This window comes from Tachypleus tridentatus, chromosome 8 (assembly GCF_004210375.1).
Source record: "Tachypleus tridentatus isolate NWPU-2018 chromosome 8, ASM421037v1, whole genome shotgun sequence".
Taxonomy (NCBI): Eukaryota; Metazoa; Arthropoda; class Merostomata; order Xiphosura; family Limulidae; genus Tachypleus; species Tachypleus tridentatus.
The window spans coordinates 37259647-37278847 of NC_134832.1; the positions used below are offsets into that span (position 1 = coordinate 37259647).

Consider the following 19201-nt stretch of genomic DNA (forward strand, 5'->3'; position numbering starts at 1 on the left):
TTATTTTTTGAACAGCCCTCGTATACTGATACCTAATATGTTTTGAAACAAAATTTTGACATTTGATAATGTATAAAAAACTAACAAAAGTATTATACATTTTAAAAAAATATTTAGATTTGATATTTTCTCAAAACAGAGCTTATGATTGTGTAGTTAAAATTTCACTTGTGCTGTCTTTTGCTATGCTTGTTTAAAAACTGTTTATTATTATGAACAGTAAATTTGAAGATAAAACTTAAAGCAAAGTACCTGTTATTTTCAGTACTTGATAAAGATTTTGGCAAGTAGTTTTCAATGGAAAAAAAATTACAATTAGTTTGTTCTCATAAATTTAACAATTTTGGAAAGCTAACAATTTATTTACAATTGAAAACATTTAAGTGGATAAGCTACATTTATATTAAATTTTCTTCTCTTAGCTGCAAAATCTAATGACTTTTGCATCTGATTTGACCTAAAGAATAAAAATGATCACTGGAAATGTTTGTACAAGTTGTAAGCACAATTTTTAATAAATCTTATTTAAATACAAATGTTTGAACACAGATGATGATTAATTTTAATTTTCATCCTATAAAGTCATCCCAAATATTTTGATAATGATGAAACTTGTAAAGCAAATATCAATGTATATTACATTTAAACAGTCTTTAATGTTAAAAACAGGTAAAAAAAACAAAAGAAAAAACAGAAAATTATATCACAGTTTTGTATTAAGTTATTCAATCTCTTCTACAGAAAGATCATCATCACTTTCCCATGAAGTCACAGTAACAAGGGAACCTTTCCCTGTGGAAGAACTTGCTCCTGGGTTCTGTTCTTTTTTTCCAAGCAACAAATCTACAGAAAGTGTGCGTAATGAAATATAAAGCCTCAGAGAGATGCAATATTAGACTTAGCTATTTGAGTTGGGTAAAAATATTTTCCTAGTGAAAAACATACTGAATAACAACAATGTTTCAGGCCTAGGCTTTTCTAAAGGTAATGTTTAAATGATTACACACTATAAGACACCACTTAATGAATGACCTAGGCCCAAAAACGTTGTGAAAATTAATTTATTATTAAGTGAATTTCATCCATCTCTTCTATTAGTTTTCTCAATAAGATAATTTAAAAACACTTTTTAGTATATTTGGTGGAAAAGACATTTTGTTTGGAGAACTAGTCTACATTTTGATACATGTGTATTTCTTTCCAACTACATTCACTGAAGTAGAACTTAAATATCTTCTTTAAGCTAGTTTTAAGTTGTCTCAAGTTGAACTACAACATGTTTCAGCTAGTTTCTATTACATTAAATGATATAAAAAATTACTTGAAACAGATAATTATCATTTTACCATTGAAAATATTTTAAAAAATTTAGATTTGTATACCATATAATAAGTGCTACAATCTACCAACTGTAATATACACATAAAAGTATAACACAAATGTCTGAGAAAAATAAAAACAACACATAATAACTTTATACTTAATTCCTAAGATTATCTGTTTTTCTTAAAATTCTTCTTATTAAACTTATAGTAGTGATACATCAATATTTAAACTACTGAAACAAGCCCTTCTGATCTAAGGCAATACAATTTTTTTAAAAATTTGCATGTAATATAATTGTTTTTTTATCTTAGATTGACATAATTCAAAACTATAGAAAGAAAAAAGTTTAGAAATTATTAAAATGGCTAAATAACACCAAGTAAAACAAATGTTTTGCCATAAATACACCACCATCATTAACAGAATAATCACACACACAAATTTATTTTTAGAAACATATCCTAAATTTATGAATATTAATTCTATACTTTTATCTTTTCTACCACTAAATATGAATACAATTTTAAAATGATTTAGTTCTCATATGCACCACATAATATATTAGTGACAGTTTGTGGATATATTGGTTATAGTAGTTAAAAAGAGCTTTTCTCAGTATATATTAAGTAGGACAGTCCAAAATTGGGACAAGGAAGAAGACAACAACAACAGACAAAAATAAAGATTATTCTCTTTCTTATCCATTCAATATACAAATACTATTAACAAATGTTCTTTGCCACTTTTTGAGATAACCAGTAAGCTCATTTTCACTTGTATTATTTGAATAGTATTTAGTTAGCTTTATAGTCAAATTTCCACATATAAAAGGTATCTCACAAACACTGCCTACTGTCTGGAGACCAGGATAAGACTACGTTCAGTAAATAGAATATTATCTGAGCATGTCAAACTTTCAATTACAGAAGTAAAGAAAAAAAACTTTTCAAAAAGGAAGTAAATGTAGTGATGGCTAATATAAATGCTAAAAAAAACAATGCAAATAAGATAGTGGGGATGGTGGCATTTCCATCATCTCTACATAATAATAGCAAAGGTACACAGTGTAGTAGAATGTTAACAGACAAAAATAAGATACACTCAGTTCTAATTTAATAGTTATATATATTGCTATGTGGTAATTTTTGTCCATGCTATTATGTAATAATGACGATGCATATGTCATCCCTACTATCTTGTTTGCATTGTTTTAAGAGGATTGATATTAGCCATGATTACATTTACTTCTTTTAAAGTTTTTTTTTTTACTTGTTTTCTTTAATGCAGTGTTTTACAGACATAAGAAGGTTGTATTTAGAACCAAGATGTGAATACAATAAGGCTCCAACTGTAGTAATCAGTAGATGGTAATTCCTGTTTCACCCTGTACTTGCATTTTTTAAAGGAACACCAAATTTATTTAAGAAAACTAAATTCAATGAGTAGTAATAACATCGTTTAAGCTAGAATTATGATTTTTAAAAATTACTGCTAGTTATTAATAATGCTTATAAAAAAGGATACTCCATTTGAAACTATGTCACCTCACAATCTTTTTAGTTTTTTGAATTACCATGCAACAAAAAAGAAACAGAAAAATAAATTCTAACTTGTTATGATATTTACAGATATTCCCAAAACTTGTGATTCAGTCATTACACAAATATTACACATTTTATATTAATGAAAAGTTCTAATAACTTATTGAGGAGATATTTAAAATATCAGTTTGATGAACAATCCCAGCCATCCCTGTAATGCCTCCTGAACTTTATTATAAAATAAACTCATCAGCCCATTCACAATTTCTGTCACACAAAATTTATGTGACTCAAATAAACTAACACTTAACAGTCCCCATGGAAAAACATCTGAATATGTGCCACTGAATAAACTATTCTAATCAAAATTAACACTAGATATCAATAACTTGATAAAGTATGTATGTTTATTGTAATTATAAAATTTTGAAGAAATTAATTACAATACAATACAAAAAAATTTGTATCAGTATTCCTGTTTCAAAGTGACTTTCTTAATGTTCAGCTTTAGCCATCATAAAACAATTTCCTCTAATAATGATCTTTATTGTTGTCTATTAATCTATCATTATGGGATAACAAAAGAGATCATTGTAACTTTCCTAAATTTTGGCAAATTTCTTATTATTAATTAAACACTGCTATCTTATGTATGACACTGTGATTTCTACTGCAAACAGTACTTATAGCACAAATAGTAGCTCACTAACCCTTTAAACTCCTATAGTGTGTTATAATCAACAAAAACTTCAGGAGCACATTATGGCAGTTGATTTGATCAGTGCTTACAATAAAGTAGTGAGTATGCTTGAATGCAATATATTACCACTAAAACTGATTTAGTCCTAGAAGTGCTTCAGCTACAAAACTACTTGAGGCCAAGACATGTGTATATAAATTATGCTTCAGGAAATAGATGAGAAAGTTTAGAGGAACAGTTGCTTTAGATTACTTTTAGAAATGCAAGTAACAATATCCAGTATGATTAAATATATTTAAGATGACACAATACAGTGTCCTAAATACTACTTGTGATACAAAGAACTTGATAATAGTTTATACTGTAGAATTCCTTAAGTTACATTAAGGATAACTGATCTCACAGCATCACATCTGAAGAAAGGTCCACTTTTCAAAAGTGCTCAGGTTATTCTAGTTTTATCAAGACTTTTTTGGACCTACAAGTTTCTAGCACATCATGAATATATTAATAATGAAAACTGTTTAGTTCACTTTATATATGGAAGCACTAGCAATCTAGCTGATTTAACTGATTTTTTTCAAAGCTTCATTTCTGGCACTGCACTCATGTTGGAATACAGAATTAGAAATTACTCAATGTATTTACCTTTACAGTAATTTGATTTTGATAGCTCATAGTTGGAGTAACTTCTGCACTTTTTATTGAACATTTTCTTTCTACAGTGTTCATATCACAAGTGCAGTGTTTGACTTATTGATGAGAATCATCACAATGCATTCTGATCAAGACTTTGAAAACTCAATTTTTCTTCTGTTCTAAAAATCACTTTATAAATTGTGGGGAAACACCCATCCATCTGTTATTTTGTGCTTTACTTTCTGTAGCACCACATTAATTAACTTTAATTACAACTCTGAGTATCTAAATAAATACAATAGCACTATCTGTTCTGTTGTTTATAAATGTAAGTACTTTGCAGGATCATCATCAAAATGGCATGAAGGTTTAGATCTATACAAAATTTAGTTTTGAACTTTATGTATTGTAGTATTCATACATGTTTTTTACCACCACTTTGCCCCCTGTTGATGAGGGCAAATATGACATGAAGACTTGCTGGGTCCCTGTTTAAATACATGCAAATGTATGGTTTTGCATTTTATGTACTGCAGTGTTTTGGCTGTTTTTTAATTTTTTTACAATTACATACAAGAGAAGCAGCTTTTAGTGTCTTAAGACTCCAAATAGTTAATAATTACCTTCAAGACATCATCAAGGGATGTTGCAGTGGTATAGAGATATATCTTGCTGAAAGATAAGAAACTCAAAAGCTACACCTTTCATAATGCTTGTACTTTTTGCTGTTACTCCTATATGCATTAGGGTTCAATGTTAAAGTAATACATATACCATAATAAGATTATTACTATGTTTAAAGTTTTTCACCTTTCTTTGATGAGCTTGAATCCCAGCAACTACTGCTACCTGTGTTATTCAGACTTCCCATTTTTCTACTAACTAGTTCTTTATTCCTGTATGTATAAAAAACGTTTTTAATAATTGAGCTAAGCAATGACATAACAAGTCCCAAGTTCTAGAACTATAAGAAATCAAACATAACAATAAGCAATCAGGGATGCATTGTTAAAAAAATAAAATTAAGTACAGTGCAACCCCTCTAAAGCAGCCACCTTTGAGGCTGAGACAAACTGGCCTGATTAGTTGGGTTCCACTGCACATAATTATGAATTATGTAAACAAAAAAGGGACTGTGATTGAATGACCGCTTTCAAGGGGTGACTGAATCTGAGTGGTTCCACTGTATTATTAAAAATATTTTAATTAATATTTATATAAATTTAAAGAACAATTTTTAGATAGTTGCTTTTTACTGCACTAAGTGCAGTTAATGTTTATGTGTAAACCTATTAAAATATATCACCTAACAACAGATATGTGTACTAAAACCTTTGCTATTATTATACTGTTTATATGAGGGAGAAATATAGTGTAATACTGGGATCTGTGATTAATTACAGCAATGGAAAGATATAAAGGCATGTGAAACAATTAAGAAATGAGAGTTAAGGTACTGGTTGATCATATCAACATGTATAACATTAAAAACAAGTGCATATTTCATTAAACAGAAATTATTATGATATTATTTAAACACTATTGAGGTGAAACATCTAAGAAGAGATAATAATCTACTCAGTGTAATGTAATTTGTTCTCATATAACTATGCTACTATTAAGATGTAATGTGGAATAAAAAGAAATGCCACCATAGGAATATAGAGAATGAATTTGAGAGATATGTAACTGATATACCAAATTTACAAATACATCATCAAACAAATTACACAGTTAATACAGCTATGATCTATGTTTAATAAATATGATTAAATATTTTAAGTGTGAGAAAACATTAAATGAAAATCATGCTTACAAATGAAGCAACAATTAACCTAAAGTAATAATCACACCCAGTATTTTCTTACAAACTTTCAATAAAAGATTAGAATTATGCAGTAAATTAGTTACACCTATTTCAATGAAATATTTATACCAATTTATGTGTAAAAAAGATTGACCTATAAGGCTACGGCTTGAAACAGGTACTGTAACTAAATCACAAAATTCAATTTTTTGGAAAAATGCAATAAAAACATTTTCTTTCCTAGATACTATATTAAATGATATAGATTTGTAAGAATGTGAACACTTTATAGTAAAATACTCTCACTACTAATATGTACTTGCTATTGTATTGTGACACAATGAATGACTGAAAATGTCTGAATAACTTAACTTTTACACATTAAACCTTCAGCTTAATAACATGTTTTTCTGAACAGTTATGAAACGATTTTTTTGACACAATGAAAATATGAGTATGGTAATAATCATCCACAGAAAGTATAGAGCTGAGAGTTGGTGTTACCAATTACAACCACATTTTGTTATGGGAAATAAGAACAAATAACAGAAATTGACATTCTGCACACAAAACACAAATAACACATATAAAATTGATCCTATACTTTTAAAATTACTTGTGGAGTAAAAGTCTCTGTAAAGAATAAACTAAACTAGAACCCTTTAAACATACCAGAACAAAAACAATGTACAGAAGACAATAGCAGAGTAGTGTGTACATGACATGGCTCTGATAACATAACTGAAGTCACCAAAGGTTAACATTATATACTTCTAAACTGTTATTAATATGTGTCATGCATCAAAACTGTTAACTACAAAGTTTAGTAAACAATGACAAATAAAATACTTCAAACCAAAAATGATCTAAGTCACTTCACAACAACAGCAGTTAAGAGGCACATATGCAAAATATCTTAAAGAATATTATGAAATGGTGGTAAACAATCAATAGCTGCATTTAAAGATCTGTCCAAATTCACCAAACATGTTGGTTTCATTGCTAGTATTTGTTGCTGTTATTTGTCTAACCACATGACAACTATAAGCCTGTAGTATGCTGCCACAGACACATTCCCATCTTCTGATGTGAGGGATAAACTTTCTCTAAAAACCATTTGGCATGTTAAACTGTCAATCAACTTAGTACTGTGTCATTGTTTGGATGACTTAGAATCAACTGCAGCAAAATGCTTGTGTGTTACCAACGTAGGGGACCTTTGTTTTAATGCTTTTTAAACTCTTGAAGACTTCAAAGGTGCAATAACCTGTTAATGAAAAAATTATAATCTTACAATTCAAAACTGAGTTTGTGTAACAGCCTTTGGTGTAGTCAGATTACAATCTTCTGTAGCACAACTCCATACGTATGTCAATTGTAAATTACTGTCCATAAGTGTTGTTACTAAGGAGCAATTTCAGTAAGATTTTATGTAAAATGTTTCTTTTGTCAACATCTATACCTTTCCCTTGAAATTTTGGATGTTTATATTTTTTTAATGAAATTTCTGAAGGACATGTCTTTGAATGACTTTAATAATATAGTAAAAGGGGTAGGCCTACAGCATCTAATTCCACTAATTCCATACTACTAAATTCTATTCCATATAACTTCCATTTTTTAAATTACTTGCATGCCAATGGACTTTTGAGTTAATCAGTAAAAAGCTGGTAGTACAAGGGCACAGTGGATGACAGTATAAGAGGTAAAAAATGGTACTTTAAATGATGTAGCAGTGTAAATATTACACCAGTAAAGGAGGATAGTAGTGTAAAAGTTTAACAGCCATCTGGAAATTGATGGTTATTCTTACATCAGAAATGGCCAATCACAAGCAATAAGAACATTAAATATTCCAAACAAACATACAAAATAAGAAAAGTTTATAATTTCAGTACACCATATGTAAAGATGTATAATAGGTAAAATGTATCACAATACTACAAAGTTAAGCCAATAATTCAAAAACTACAGCTTTTCTTGACTATACTATGAATAATTATCTTACTTAAAAATTCCACATTCTTATTAATAAGACTATCTTATTTCCTCTTTCCTTGTTAACCTATCTAAAACTAACCAGAAGTATTAAAGAAAACAAGAGTGGATATAAATATTTCATCTATTTGAAATTATTTTAAAAAATATTAGCTTCAATTTATATATACATGCATATGTCAAACTACCTCTTCATGTTAATATCGCTGGAAATCTAATAATGGAGAAAAATAATTTAATGCTCAGAGCTAAGTGAGTATGTGTAACATCTTCAGGTTAACAAAGAGAAAATTACCTAAGAAGGTCAAAATGTTGTTCTTTGCTTTATTAATAAAAACGTTAATACCCATACCAGCCATCTTGAGATACATTTTTACTTCAAGTGGGTTTCTGATCATTACAAATGATTTGTAAGTTTGTTTTGTTTCAATGTTCATGCAAAACTACACAAAGGCTATATGTTCTAGCCATCTTAATTTAATAGTGAAAGACTTAAGGTAAAACAGCTACTCTACCACCAGTATATATTGGGATTCACTGTAACATTGTAATGTCTCAATGGCTGAAAGGGCAAACACATCTGGAGGAACAGGAATTTGAACCTGTGACCTGCAGATTGCAAATCAAGTACACTAACCACCTAATCATGGTTTTTGTTACATATGACTTACAAACGTCTCAATGTTTAATTTATTTTCCGGAGTTATGTACAAAGCTAGTAAATAAATACTTCAGTTTATACACAATTTTTTGAACTTACTGTTTTTTGCTGTTTGTTTCAACACTTTCTTCTGACAAATCAGATGGATCATCATGATCACTTGTTTGGTTTCTCTGGATATGCAAAAAAAACAAACAAGATCAATAAAAGGATGACAAAAATCTTTAGTTTATTTTTAATGTTTTATGAACACAATTACTCACTGTGATGACTAAATGCATGCAACCGGTTTCAAATAGTCTGGAAAGTGTGTGATCTACAAATCTTTCCTCATAAAGTGAGGAACATATGAATGACAAAATATAGTTAATCTTTCAGTTAATAATTTTTGCTTGATTTTTGTTAGGGTTTGCAAAACATATTTAAAAAAACAAACATGAAACAGTGTGTACAGTGCAAATTATTTAAAACTAACGTTCCAAAATTCTAACTACAGTAGTCCATATACCTCTATATATTATTTAAGTTTCATTGCTTAAGACACAAGGCACATTCAAAGTTTTTAGCTACCTTTTAAAGACAACTAGAAGAGTACATATTGTCTATCAGAACATGTGGCTTACTCTATAAATTACCTGAATTTTATTAAATATTTTAAACTCTATTTCATTGGTTTTCAGACATGTACAAATAAAGATATAGTTTCTAGTTGATTTCTGTCTATTATTCATAAGATAAAACAGTTCAAAACTGACTGATACAAATCTCATGTTTTTGATCCTATAAACGAATAAAATATAAATCTGTTGTCATTTCAGATTGCTAAACTTAGTTTTGACTTTCAATTTTTGAAAAATAAAGAACAGGATTCAACAACCTATTTTTTACTTTTTGCCTCATTAATATTTAGCTCTTTTTAAACACTTACTTGACTTAAAAAATACTACAAACAACTTAAACTAGACATACCATAGCAGCTACACTGATGGTTGCCTAGACCATGTTTCTATATTTAGATGCTTCATTTATCTATGCCTGTAACATATATTGTTTTAAAGGTACATGCAGCAAAAATATGGTATTATCATTATAATAACTGAGGCTCTTTGAATCATACTTAGAGCAATTGAATTTGATATATTCACAAAAGTGACGCAAATTCTTACTAACGTAACTGTGCCCTATTCTTTTCAATAGGCATATTTTTTTGGTTACTGCTCTATTTTTGCATTTGTCTTAAATTTGTGCTAATAGCAATGAATGGTGTAAAAGTTTGGAACTTTAGAAGCCATTAACTCCAAAATTAAGGATGAAATTGGTAACTTTGTGAGAGTCAAAATGTTGTACAAAACTCTTTAAAATAACATTTCTATTATTTTTTAAAACCCTACCTAAAAGCTATGGAATGTTAGAACTGAAGGATTTGTTTATTTATTACAATATTAACCAAATAAACTATAAACAAATGAATAAATATTAAAGACTCAATTGAATGATTAATTTTCTGAAATCATTCTTCAATTTTCACTCTAGATCAGGTATAAACAACTCAAAAGTTTTTGAAAACACCAATATTTAAAGGATTTAAACATCACAAAAAATGAAAATACAGCAAGCAAATTTTTTACAATAAAAGTGTTTTGAAACATTTCAAAAAAGTGGATTTAGAAACTTAAAATTAGACTTGATTATATATGGTTGACTTCCTCATGACAACATTTTTTCCTACATTAAAATGTCTAATGATGTCATCAAGGCTTGCATTTGGAATTACTTTGTGTAAACAAGTATCACATTTTAATGATGCTGACACTTCTATTCATCTTTATTTTCGAAAAGTGTGACTCAACATGAATATTGCATAAATCGCTCTGTTGACCTCTTGATACCTGTTATGTTTCAGGTGCATATCCCTACTGTGAAAGTACTGTTGTAAACTAGTACACACAAGATAATATAATTGTTTACTACCTTCTTTCTTATATGGATAGACTCCTATTTGACTCTCGTGGAGCCATGTATAGATTACTAAATTATGTATCCATAGAAAATGCATGTATGCTATAAAAATAGTTTTTTAATTTTCAATCTGTATATATGGATTACAGATTAAATTTCCCATTGTGAAAATCTGTCAATACGATAAAATAATTTGGATTGTCATTGTTTAGACTAACAAGTGTTCATTGTGCAAGATTTTTTTTTTAGCAGCACTACTGTATATTACAACAGAAATATATTTTAATAAGATTTTTTATATAAGTTCTCTTAAATGTAACATATGATAACGAAAACACTACAACATAATTACCTTTACTATTTAACGACAAACTCTGCAAAATACTTCAAGGCATTAGTTTTAGGGCTGTTAAAATTTTAACACCACATTCTTTATTCAGTCCTTCAGGATGTTTAAAAAAAACTGTATAAAAATACTTCACCTACACTATATGTCTGCTACATTCATTGCCAACAATGCATTTCACTCAATAAATGGCTCATTTGGTTGGCTGGAACACAACACGGTAGCTGTTCGAACACTATATATATACATATCTCTGATGTTTGTTACAACCATTCTTATATCATTAACGTCTTTTTTTAAGTTGACAAAGCATAATCATAATTAATTATTGTCATAAGACATTAGTATTAGGCCGATAATATTTTTAAACACTACTATCTTGTGTCACAGCCAGCTTAATGAGGTCTGTATTAGGCAAAATGAATCATTGACAATGAATATAGGTGACACACTGTGTTAAATACTTTTATAAGTTCTTTTCCCTCTTGAAAATCCCAAGCAACACAGATTACTCTAAATGGAGAAAAAACTACAAAAATGCTTGAAATAATTCTTACTTGCATAAAAAGATGTTGATTCTTAGACTGTGGTTTTAATACGTCTACAGTACCACTAGGAGGTTGTTTCATTGAAAGACTTGAAATCATCTGCTCCATAACTTGAGTTATTTCTGCAACTTTTTGACCCCTACCTTCATGAACTGTGACAACATTTCGTTCAACTTTTCCCACAACAGGCTTTAGAGTGTCAGACAGGTCTTCTTCACTACTAGTAAAAGAAAAAGATTAATAACTGTTTACATATGAGTATTCATAAAACAGCATTATCAATGTAACCTGTTCTTATAAAACTGGCATTGCACAGCCTACAGTATAGTAAATACAGGACTAAACAATCGAGTAAAAACTCTGTAAGTACACTAAATACTTTGATTATATAAAATAAATAAAATTAACTTGAAATATCTAATTGGGAACTTATCATTTTTGCTGACCACTAACCAGCATCACAGGAATTTTGTGTCCAAATGAAATCAAGCTGCATAAGACTGTAAACAAACCACTTACAACAAAAACTTAATGACTCATATTTATCATGTTGAAAGATGTTTACATACAAGTTAGAAGCCCTTTACTCTGTTCTGTTAAGTACCTAAAAGTGATTTTATTATAGTTATTGTAAAAAAGCTTTTAAAATTAAATTTTTCTTCATTTAACAGATACTTAGTAAGCTTTTTTTTAACTACATTTATTTAACTTGAACTTAAGTCATAATAACAGATTGTAAGCTCTTAAGATTCAATTTAAAAGGGAGTTAAAACAATAAAAAAGACAGTATGGTTTGCAGTTGTTTCCTTAACTTGTATCTAACTGCTTGTTTGAAAATAATGGCCAATTAGTTGAAATCAGCTCATCAATTCAACCAATTGCAGCAACTTCAATCCTTGACCAAATTCAGTGAGAGTATATGCTGATTACAGCGATGATACCAATTGTCAACACCCAACAACAACACTTTATATTATAAAATAAATATGTATTTGTATTAAGATATTTTTCTTACAAAAGTTCTTTAAGCTGTGACATATGATACTTAAGTTTACAATGGCACTACAACATGATTACTAATATACTTTTTACAAAATCAATTATACTTGTCACAAGACATTAGTACAAGCCTATTACATTTTTAACACTTCATTCTTTATCATTTCATGTTTAGAAATACGTTGTACATGAAACCTAGTGTTACCTCATGGTTCAGATCATAATTTAATATACAAAATGTTGCATGTATGATCCTACTCTGGAATGTATTATTTTACATATTTTTTATTTTCAATTTTTGCAAGTGTATGCTTCTTTTTAAAACACAAATAATGTGCTGAACAAAAATAACAAATTCCAAAGTAAGCATTTTTGCATTTCATCTAAGATTTTTTCAAACTACATACAAGGTCTGTTAAAAAAATACGCGAACTGACGTCATAAAACAAAATGTACTTTATTTAGAAGTTACAGGTCTGGGACCCCTTTAAAGTACTCTCCTCCCCAACGCACAAACTTATCCCAACGGTGTTTCCACTTGTTGAAACAGTCCTGGTACGCTTCTTTTGTAATGTCCTCCAGCTCCTTCATCGCATTTGCCTTAATCTTGGAAATCGTCTCAAATCTTCTTCCTTTCAAGGGTCTTTTGAGTTTGGAAAACAAGAAAAAATCGCAAGGAGCAAGGTCAGGTGAGTAGGGGGGTGGGGAAGAACAGTGATCGAGTGTTTGGCCAAAAACTCACGAGTTCTGAGGGCTGAATTCCGCAGCAACGCGATGCATCTTCAATTTTTCAGTCAAAATCTCGTAACAAGATCCAACTGATATCCCACACTCTTCAGCAAGCTCCCTGACAGTCAGACGTCGATTTGCCCGCACCAGGGTGTTGATTTTGTCGACGTGTGGGTCGTCAGTTGACGTGGAAGGACATCCAGGACGCTCATCATCTTCAATGGACTGTTGACCATCCTTAAAACATTCATGCCACTTGAAACATGCCGTACGCTTCATAGCAACATCACCGTAAGTCGTGTTAAGCATAGCAAAAGTTTCAGTCGCAGATTTTCCAAGTTTAACACAAATTTCACAGCAAGTCGTTGCTCCTTCAGGTCATTCATTCTGAAATCCGCCAAACGAGAAAATCGCACTTCACTTAAAACCGCGTAGCTAATACACAAATGAAGATATCTGCAATCGGGAAATGGCGTCGTAATCAGCTGATGTGTGCGAACCTAGCAACACCAAGCGGATTCCCCTAGAACCAACTGGAGCCGCGCAATTCAAACAGTCCGCGTATTTTTTGAACAGCCCTCGTATTAAAAGTGGAACAGTGAATCTATTAGACATAGCTCAGATATGCTAATACCTCAGAAACAGCAAAATTATCTGTTCTAACTTTTTATATGACTTGGCCATTGGAGCTCCCATTCCTTTCAATATGGCATACATGAAGAGAAATAATTTATATTAAGATTTATTTGTAAAAAGTAGAATGAATCAACTATGATAACTGAAATCAAAAGTATACAAACATTTAAACTTATTAACCAATTTAAAGAGAGTAATTAAGAATTTCATTAAAGATTATAAAAACTTTATTCTAAACTATTTTCTATATGCTATTCCTAAATTCTACAAATATCTGATTACATTTAAATTTATTTCTAGTTTAATAAAAATAATTATTAAACAACCAGCCATTTTATTAAATAAGTTACTTAACATTTTATTTAATAAATTTAAAAATATAAATATTAAAAACAAAAAACACATTTTGGTTAATAAAAAATAATCAACCTATTTTTGAATACCTAAATAACTGTAAACAAGTGAAAAATATTCAAAAATTTGATTTTACCAAATTGTGTACCATGATTCTATTGAAATATTTAATTCATGTTATGAATTTATTAATAGAAGTTTTTGTAACCCTTTCATTGTACTGGGAGAAAGAAAATTCAGCTCCATACATACAAAAGATATATTAAGTTCCCACATTGATAATAATTATATATTTTTTCAATAACTAGGTATTTAAACAAGTAATAGGTTTTCCAATGGGAGTTAACTATAATACTTGTATTGCAAATTTATATCTTTATTTCTATGAGAATAAGTTTATTGAAAACTGTATAAACTCAGATATTTTTGCCTTAACTTACAGGTATGTAGATGATTTAATCAGTATAAATAATATAGAGATAAATAACTTTATTAACGCTATTTATCTACTTGAATTATAAATTGAAAATGTTTCAATTTCTAATGTAGGGGGCACATTACTTAGATCTTGAAATAAAAATAATGAAAACTAAATATTTTTATAAAACATTTCACTTTTCTAATATACGGTTTACCCTCTTTTAATTGTAATGTGCCATACTCTTCTAAGTATTACAATATCAAAACTATTCAGAATTTTGTAATATTTGTAATAAATTAAAATATTTCATTATTAATGTTGATACAATAATTTAGAAATTAATAATCAATGGATTTAATAAAGAAATACTAAATAAAATTATTAAAATATTTTGTAATAAATATAAGAATGTATTTAATAAACTTAAAGAAGTAAAAATTAAGAAGTTTTTTGCTGATAGGTCAGAGAAGCTTATTGCTAAGTACAAAGCACTGATACGAGCATTCAAAGAAAAAGACCATAATAACTTAATTCCATAAGAGATAGTGACAAGATTTAACTGTGGGATGAAATTATAAGTAGGTCACTAGGCATGAGTACTAAGCTCAGGTTAATATGCAAGAAAGAACAGGTTGGCTGGTTGGACTTATGAGAAGAGGGAATTTTATGGAATGGATGGTTTACATTTGAAATCTAAATTGTTTGCAAGAGCTATTAACTTAAATGTAAGAACAACTTTAAACTAAGATTATATAATGGAGAAAACAAAACCACAAAAGTAAAGAAAAAATAAAATGAGAGTGGTACAGTTTGAGAAGAAGGTAAAAAAAGTAGTTTTAATAGTAGGCTTGACAAAATAAAATTTATGACTTTAAAGCACTAATCAAAACAAAGAATTCTGATACAATGGTAATAAGTGAACACTAGCTAAATAGACAATTTTGATGACAGAAATTTTTTTGAAACACAAGGTTATAAAATGTAAATTTAAAGGGATAGAGTACTGAAAAAGAAAAGGAAGAGAAATGGCTTTATATACAAAATATGAGTAACATCCTGATCAAGTTGATAACATAAAAACAAATTGCAATGAGGCTGGTTTTTAGTGTTTTAGTTGGAGTTTATTACAGACTATTAGGTGAAACAGATGACATTAATGAGATACTATATAGGAAGATAAAGAATTCAAGTGTTAATAAGGAGATTTTAATTTTAGAAAATGAGTGAGTAAAATCATGGTGAAATACTGAATTTTAAAAACTGTTCAAGATGGTTTTCTTCATCAACTTGTTGTGGAACTACTATTGTTAACTTCTAATAAAGAAATGGTTGATAAGGCAGAGACTAAGAAAGATCTGGGTGCAAGTAATCATTGTTCAACTAGGTTTGATATTTTGTTGCATATGGAGATAACAAATAATAAGATTTTGGTTCCAAATATCAAAACAGCAAATATGAAAAGATGAGACAAAAATTATGTAGTGTAAATTAAGCAACTGAATTACTTGGAAAATAGTTTTAAAATAAATTCTTAAATAATTAAAGCCAGACAAGGTATCTGCTAGTAGAAAGACTAGATTGGGTAAAAAAGAATAATATAAAAACGAAAACATTATAAATGTAAAAAGTTTAAACTGACTGCAATGATGGAAGATTTTAATCATTATTGAAAATCAAGCAAGTCAACCAAATGAGAAAACAGGAGATCAAAAACATATATGAAAAAGGTTGACTGAAAATGTAAAAACTAATAGTAAGGTTTCTTCAGATACACAAAGGGTGAGCAAAATGTTGGAATGGGAATAGGGTCTTTGGATCATGATATAGAAAGGCTAACATCTATTGACTATTAGGCAGCTGAGGAATTTTTTACTTTTTAAATTTTTAAAAATAAAGATGTAAGCAATATTACTCTCCTCTATTATTAGATGGAAACAAGATCCAAAATGATCACTTTAATTCTGAGCTTGTTTAAAAAGCATTGGAAAGTTTATAGAATAATAAAGCTCTTCAAGCCAGATAATTTTTACCCAAGGGTTTTGAGAGAGGTTAAGGATTAGATATGTGAACCATTTGTTACATATATCTCATATACAGCCTCCAAATTAACAAGTTCATAGATCAGTAAGAATGCTTAGCTTTAAGTTTTACTGACAGTTAGTTAACATTTAGTACATCTACACCTCTCACTGTACATCCTCTCAGCCAATTTTGGAGAAGTTTTAGTCATATTCCATTTCTCAGAACTTTGATGGTGTGCTGATACTTTCATCCTAGTATCATAACTCTTGTCTAGTTCCTCTTCAGTTTCCTCACTTGTCTCCAATGAACTACAAGGAAAAATGGTACACAAAACTGGAAGTATCCATATTATTTACACACTGCCTGCTCTGGAAAACAGATAATTTATACTTAAGAAAATGTTGGTACCCAAATAAGCATAATCAACTAAAGTTATCTCAAATTCTTAAATCTTCTTTAAAAATGTTGCTCATAAAAACTCAAAAACTTTAATTTTACTGTAAATAACTGATTTGTATATTTATAATGAATTACTTTGCCAAATAATTGGTGACACTAACACCAATATGGAAAGTCAGTTCAATTAGTGTTTCAACTATTTTTCCTACTTACTGACTAGCTAAGTTTGTAAAGCACGCAGCAAAAACCATAAGTATCAAACTGAGAAATCATAATTAAAACTAGCTACATATACTCCAAAATGAAATGGCATATCTGTAATATAGTATGGTAACCTTAACCTTAAGTAACTCATTGTGAACACTTTTTATAGGTAAAATATGAACTACAGGAAAGTAAAGTATTAGTATTTGCATGTTACAATCCTCCTTTCCTTTATATTAGACTTGTTCACATAGAACTAATTTAAACTTTAATGTCAATTTTAAAATTTACAACTCAACCAACTGAAACCACAAGAAAATTACAACCTTCTGTCAAATTAGGCAGCAAGGAACACACATGATGATAACACATTAAACAAATAACCCATACACAAAATTTACAAATGTGAGAAACATCCACAACTACCACAAAATCTTCTAACCATACATGTACCAACAAACAATCTATAAAAATAAAAATCTTTTAGAATCATATCACAAAAATTATTTAATATGCACAAACTGACACTAAAAGCATGAGAAATATCAGCTTTTAGATATTTCTAAAATATCTAATGAATATATTATGTACAAACATAAAAACAGTTTATGTGAGTTTTTGGTATAACTAGAAGTACCAGCACGCTACCAGCCATGAAAATTCAAGAATCTCTGGCATCCTTGTTTTTATAACTAAAATTGAGTAAATAACATATTGTGAAAACTATGTTGCTGTGAAATTTCATAAATGGTTTGGAAAGTAAGAGTCACAAACATTTTAGTTTTCATATTCTTGACATTCATCTCCACTTGTGAGAACTATTAATGTTCTAGACATTATACCTTCTAGCATCAGCTGTTATAAATGTGAATTTCAATATATGATTGTGTACACAAATATACATACACTCTGCATCTTTTTCTCTAGATAGTGCAGAAAGCAAGGACTACAATAGCCTTTTGGCCTTTTATACCTCATTCAATCAGCCATTCAACCTAATGTGAGAACACCTCTCACTCCTAATCATAGTGTCAGATATCCACATGATTATTTAGTTGGCATTTCCTCTTCCTCAGAATTTTTGTGAACAGAAAGAAAGGCTTCAATGTTGTTTCCCTCTTTTGTTTTTGCTTTATTCACTCTTCACTTTCTAATGAAACCAATACTGCAGAAATATGTTAATAAAATACAGCTTTGACTGATAACTGTTTTCTACTTCCTTTTACATGTCACTCAAATGCCAAATCTCATTGTTCAACAGATTAAGTTACGTGTGTTTGTGTTTTTCTTATAGCAAAGCCACCTCGGGCTATCTGCTGTGCCCACCGAGGGGAATTAAGTTACAAAAGAATGAGATTAGATTCAGTCCAGCTAGATCTGAGTGTCCAATGACTCACTAAAGTATGCCCAAGCTAGACCTAGTCTTCTTGTTTAAACAGACTCTTACCATTTTATCACTTATTCAATTCTTTTTCTTGGTTCCTTTTTCCATATGTTGGTACAAGAGCACATGTACGTGTTGATGTGATTGAACACCACTCCTACTGTTTGACATGGCTGCTGTACTAAAGTATCCCTGGCCCCTTACATACTGTACTTCAATCCCTCTGTTATTCAGTAATTTTAAAATGGTAAGTGCAATCACTTCTCCTGTAGTTCTTGTAAATAGAAAAAAATCTGGTAAATCTTTCCCACACAGAATTACTACTACCAACAAACCTCAGACAGATTGACATTTGTTCTTTATTGTGGATCATCACTTCATGTTTACCTAAACATTTGAAATGAGTTGTTTCTGGATGAATTGTGACTAGTATGTATTATTTTTCTGTTGTTTATTCAAGTGTGACATTCATTGTGCCAATTCATTAACTTTAGCATTACTATAAAGTTCCTTTGGGTCTCCTTCTTT

The 19201-nt window shown here is 29.5% G+C and overlaps 1 protein-coding gene across 7 annotated transcripts in view; it reads right to left on the reverse strand.

The window, feature by feature from the left end:
* Positions 1-486: 486 nt before the first annotated feature.
* DZIP1 (DAZ interacting zinc finger protein 1) overlaps positions 487-19201 on the reverse strand; it is an 88040-nt gene continuing 69325 nt past the window's right edge. For 5 of the 7 annotated variants that reach the window (XM_076448293.1, XM_076448288.1, XM_076448290.1 and 2 more), the window contains exons 17-21: positions 16848-16994; positions 11535-11745; positions 8772-8845; positions 5017-5102; positions 487-843 (exon numbers count right to left, since the gene is read on the reverse strand). In XM_076448293.1, the coding sequence (XP_076304408.1) occupies positions 722-843; positions 5017-5102; positions 8772-8845; positions 11535-11745; positions 16848-16994 (640 nt within the window). In that variant the 3' untranslated portion in view covers positions 487-721. The remainder of the gene's footprint in view (positions 844-5016; positions 5103-8771; positions 8846-11534; positions 11746-16847; positions 16995-19201) is intronic. The other 2 variants (XM_076448292.1, XR_013012069.1) reach the window with 2 other exon arrangements.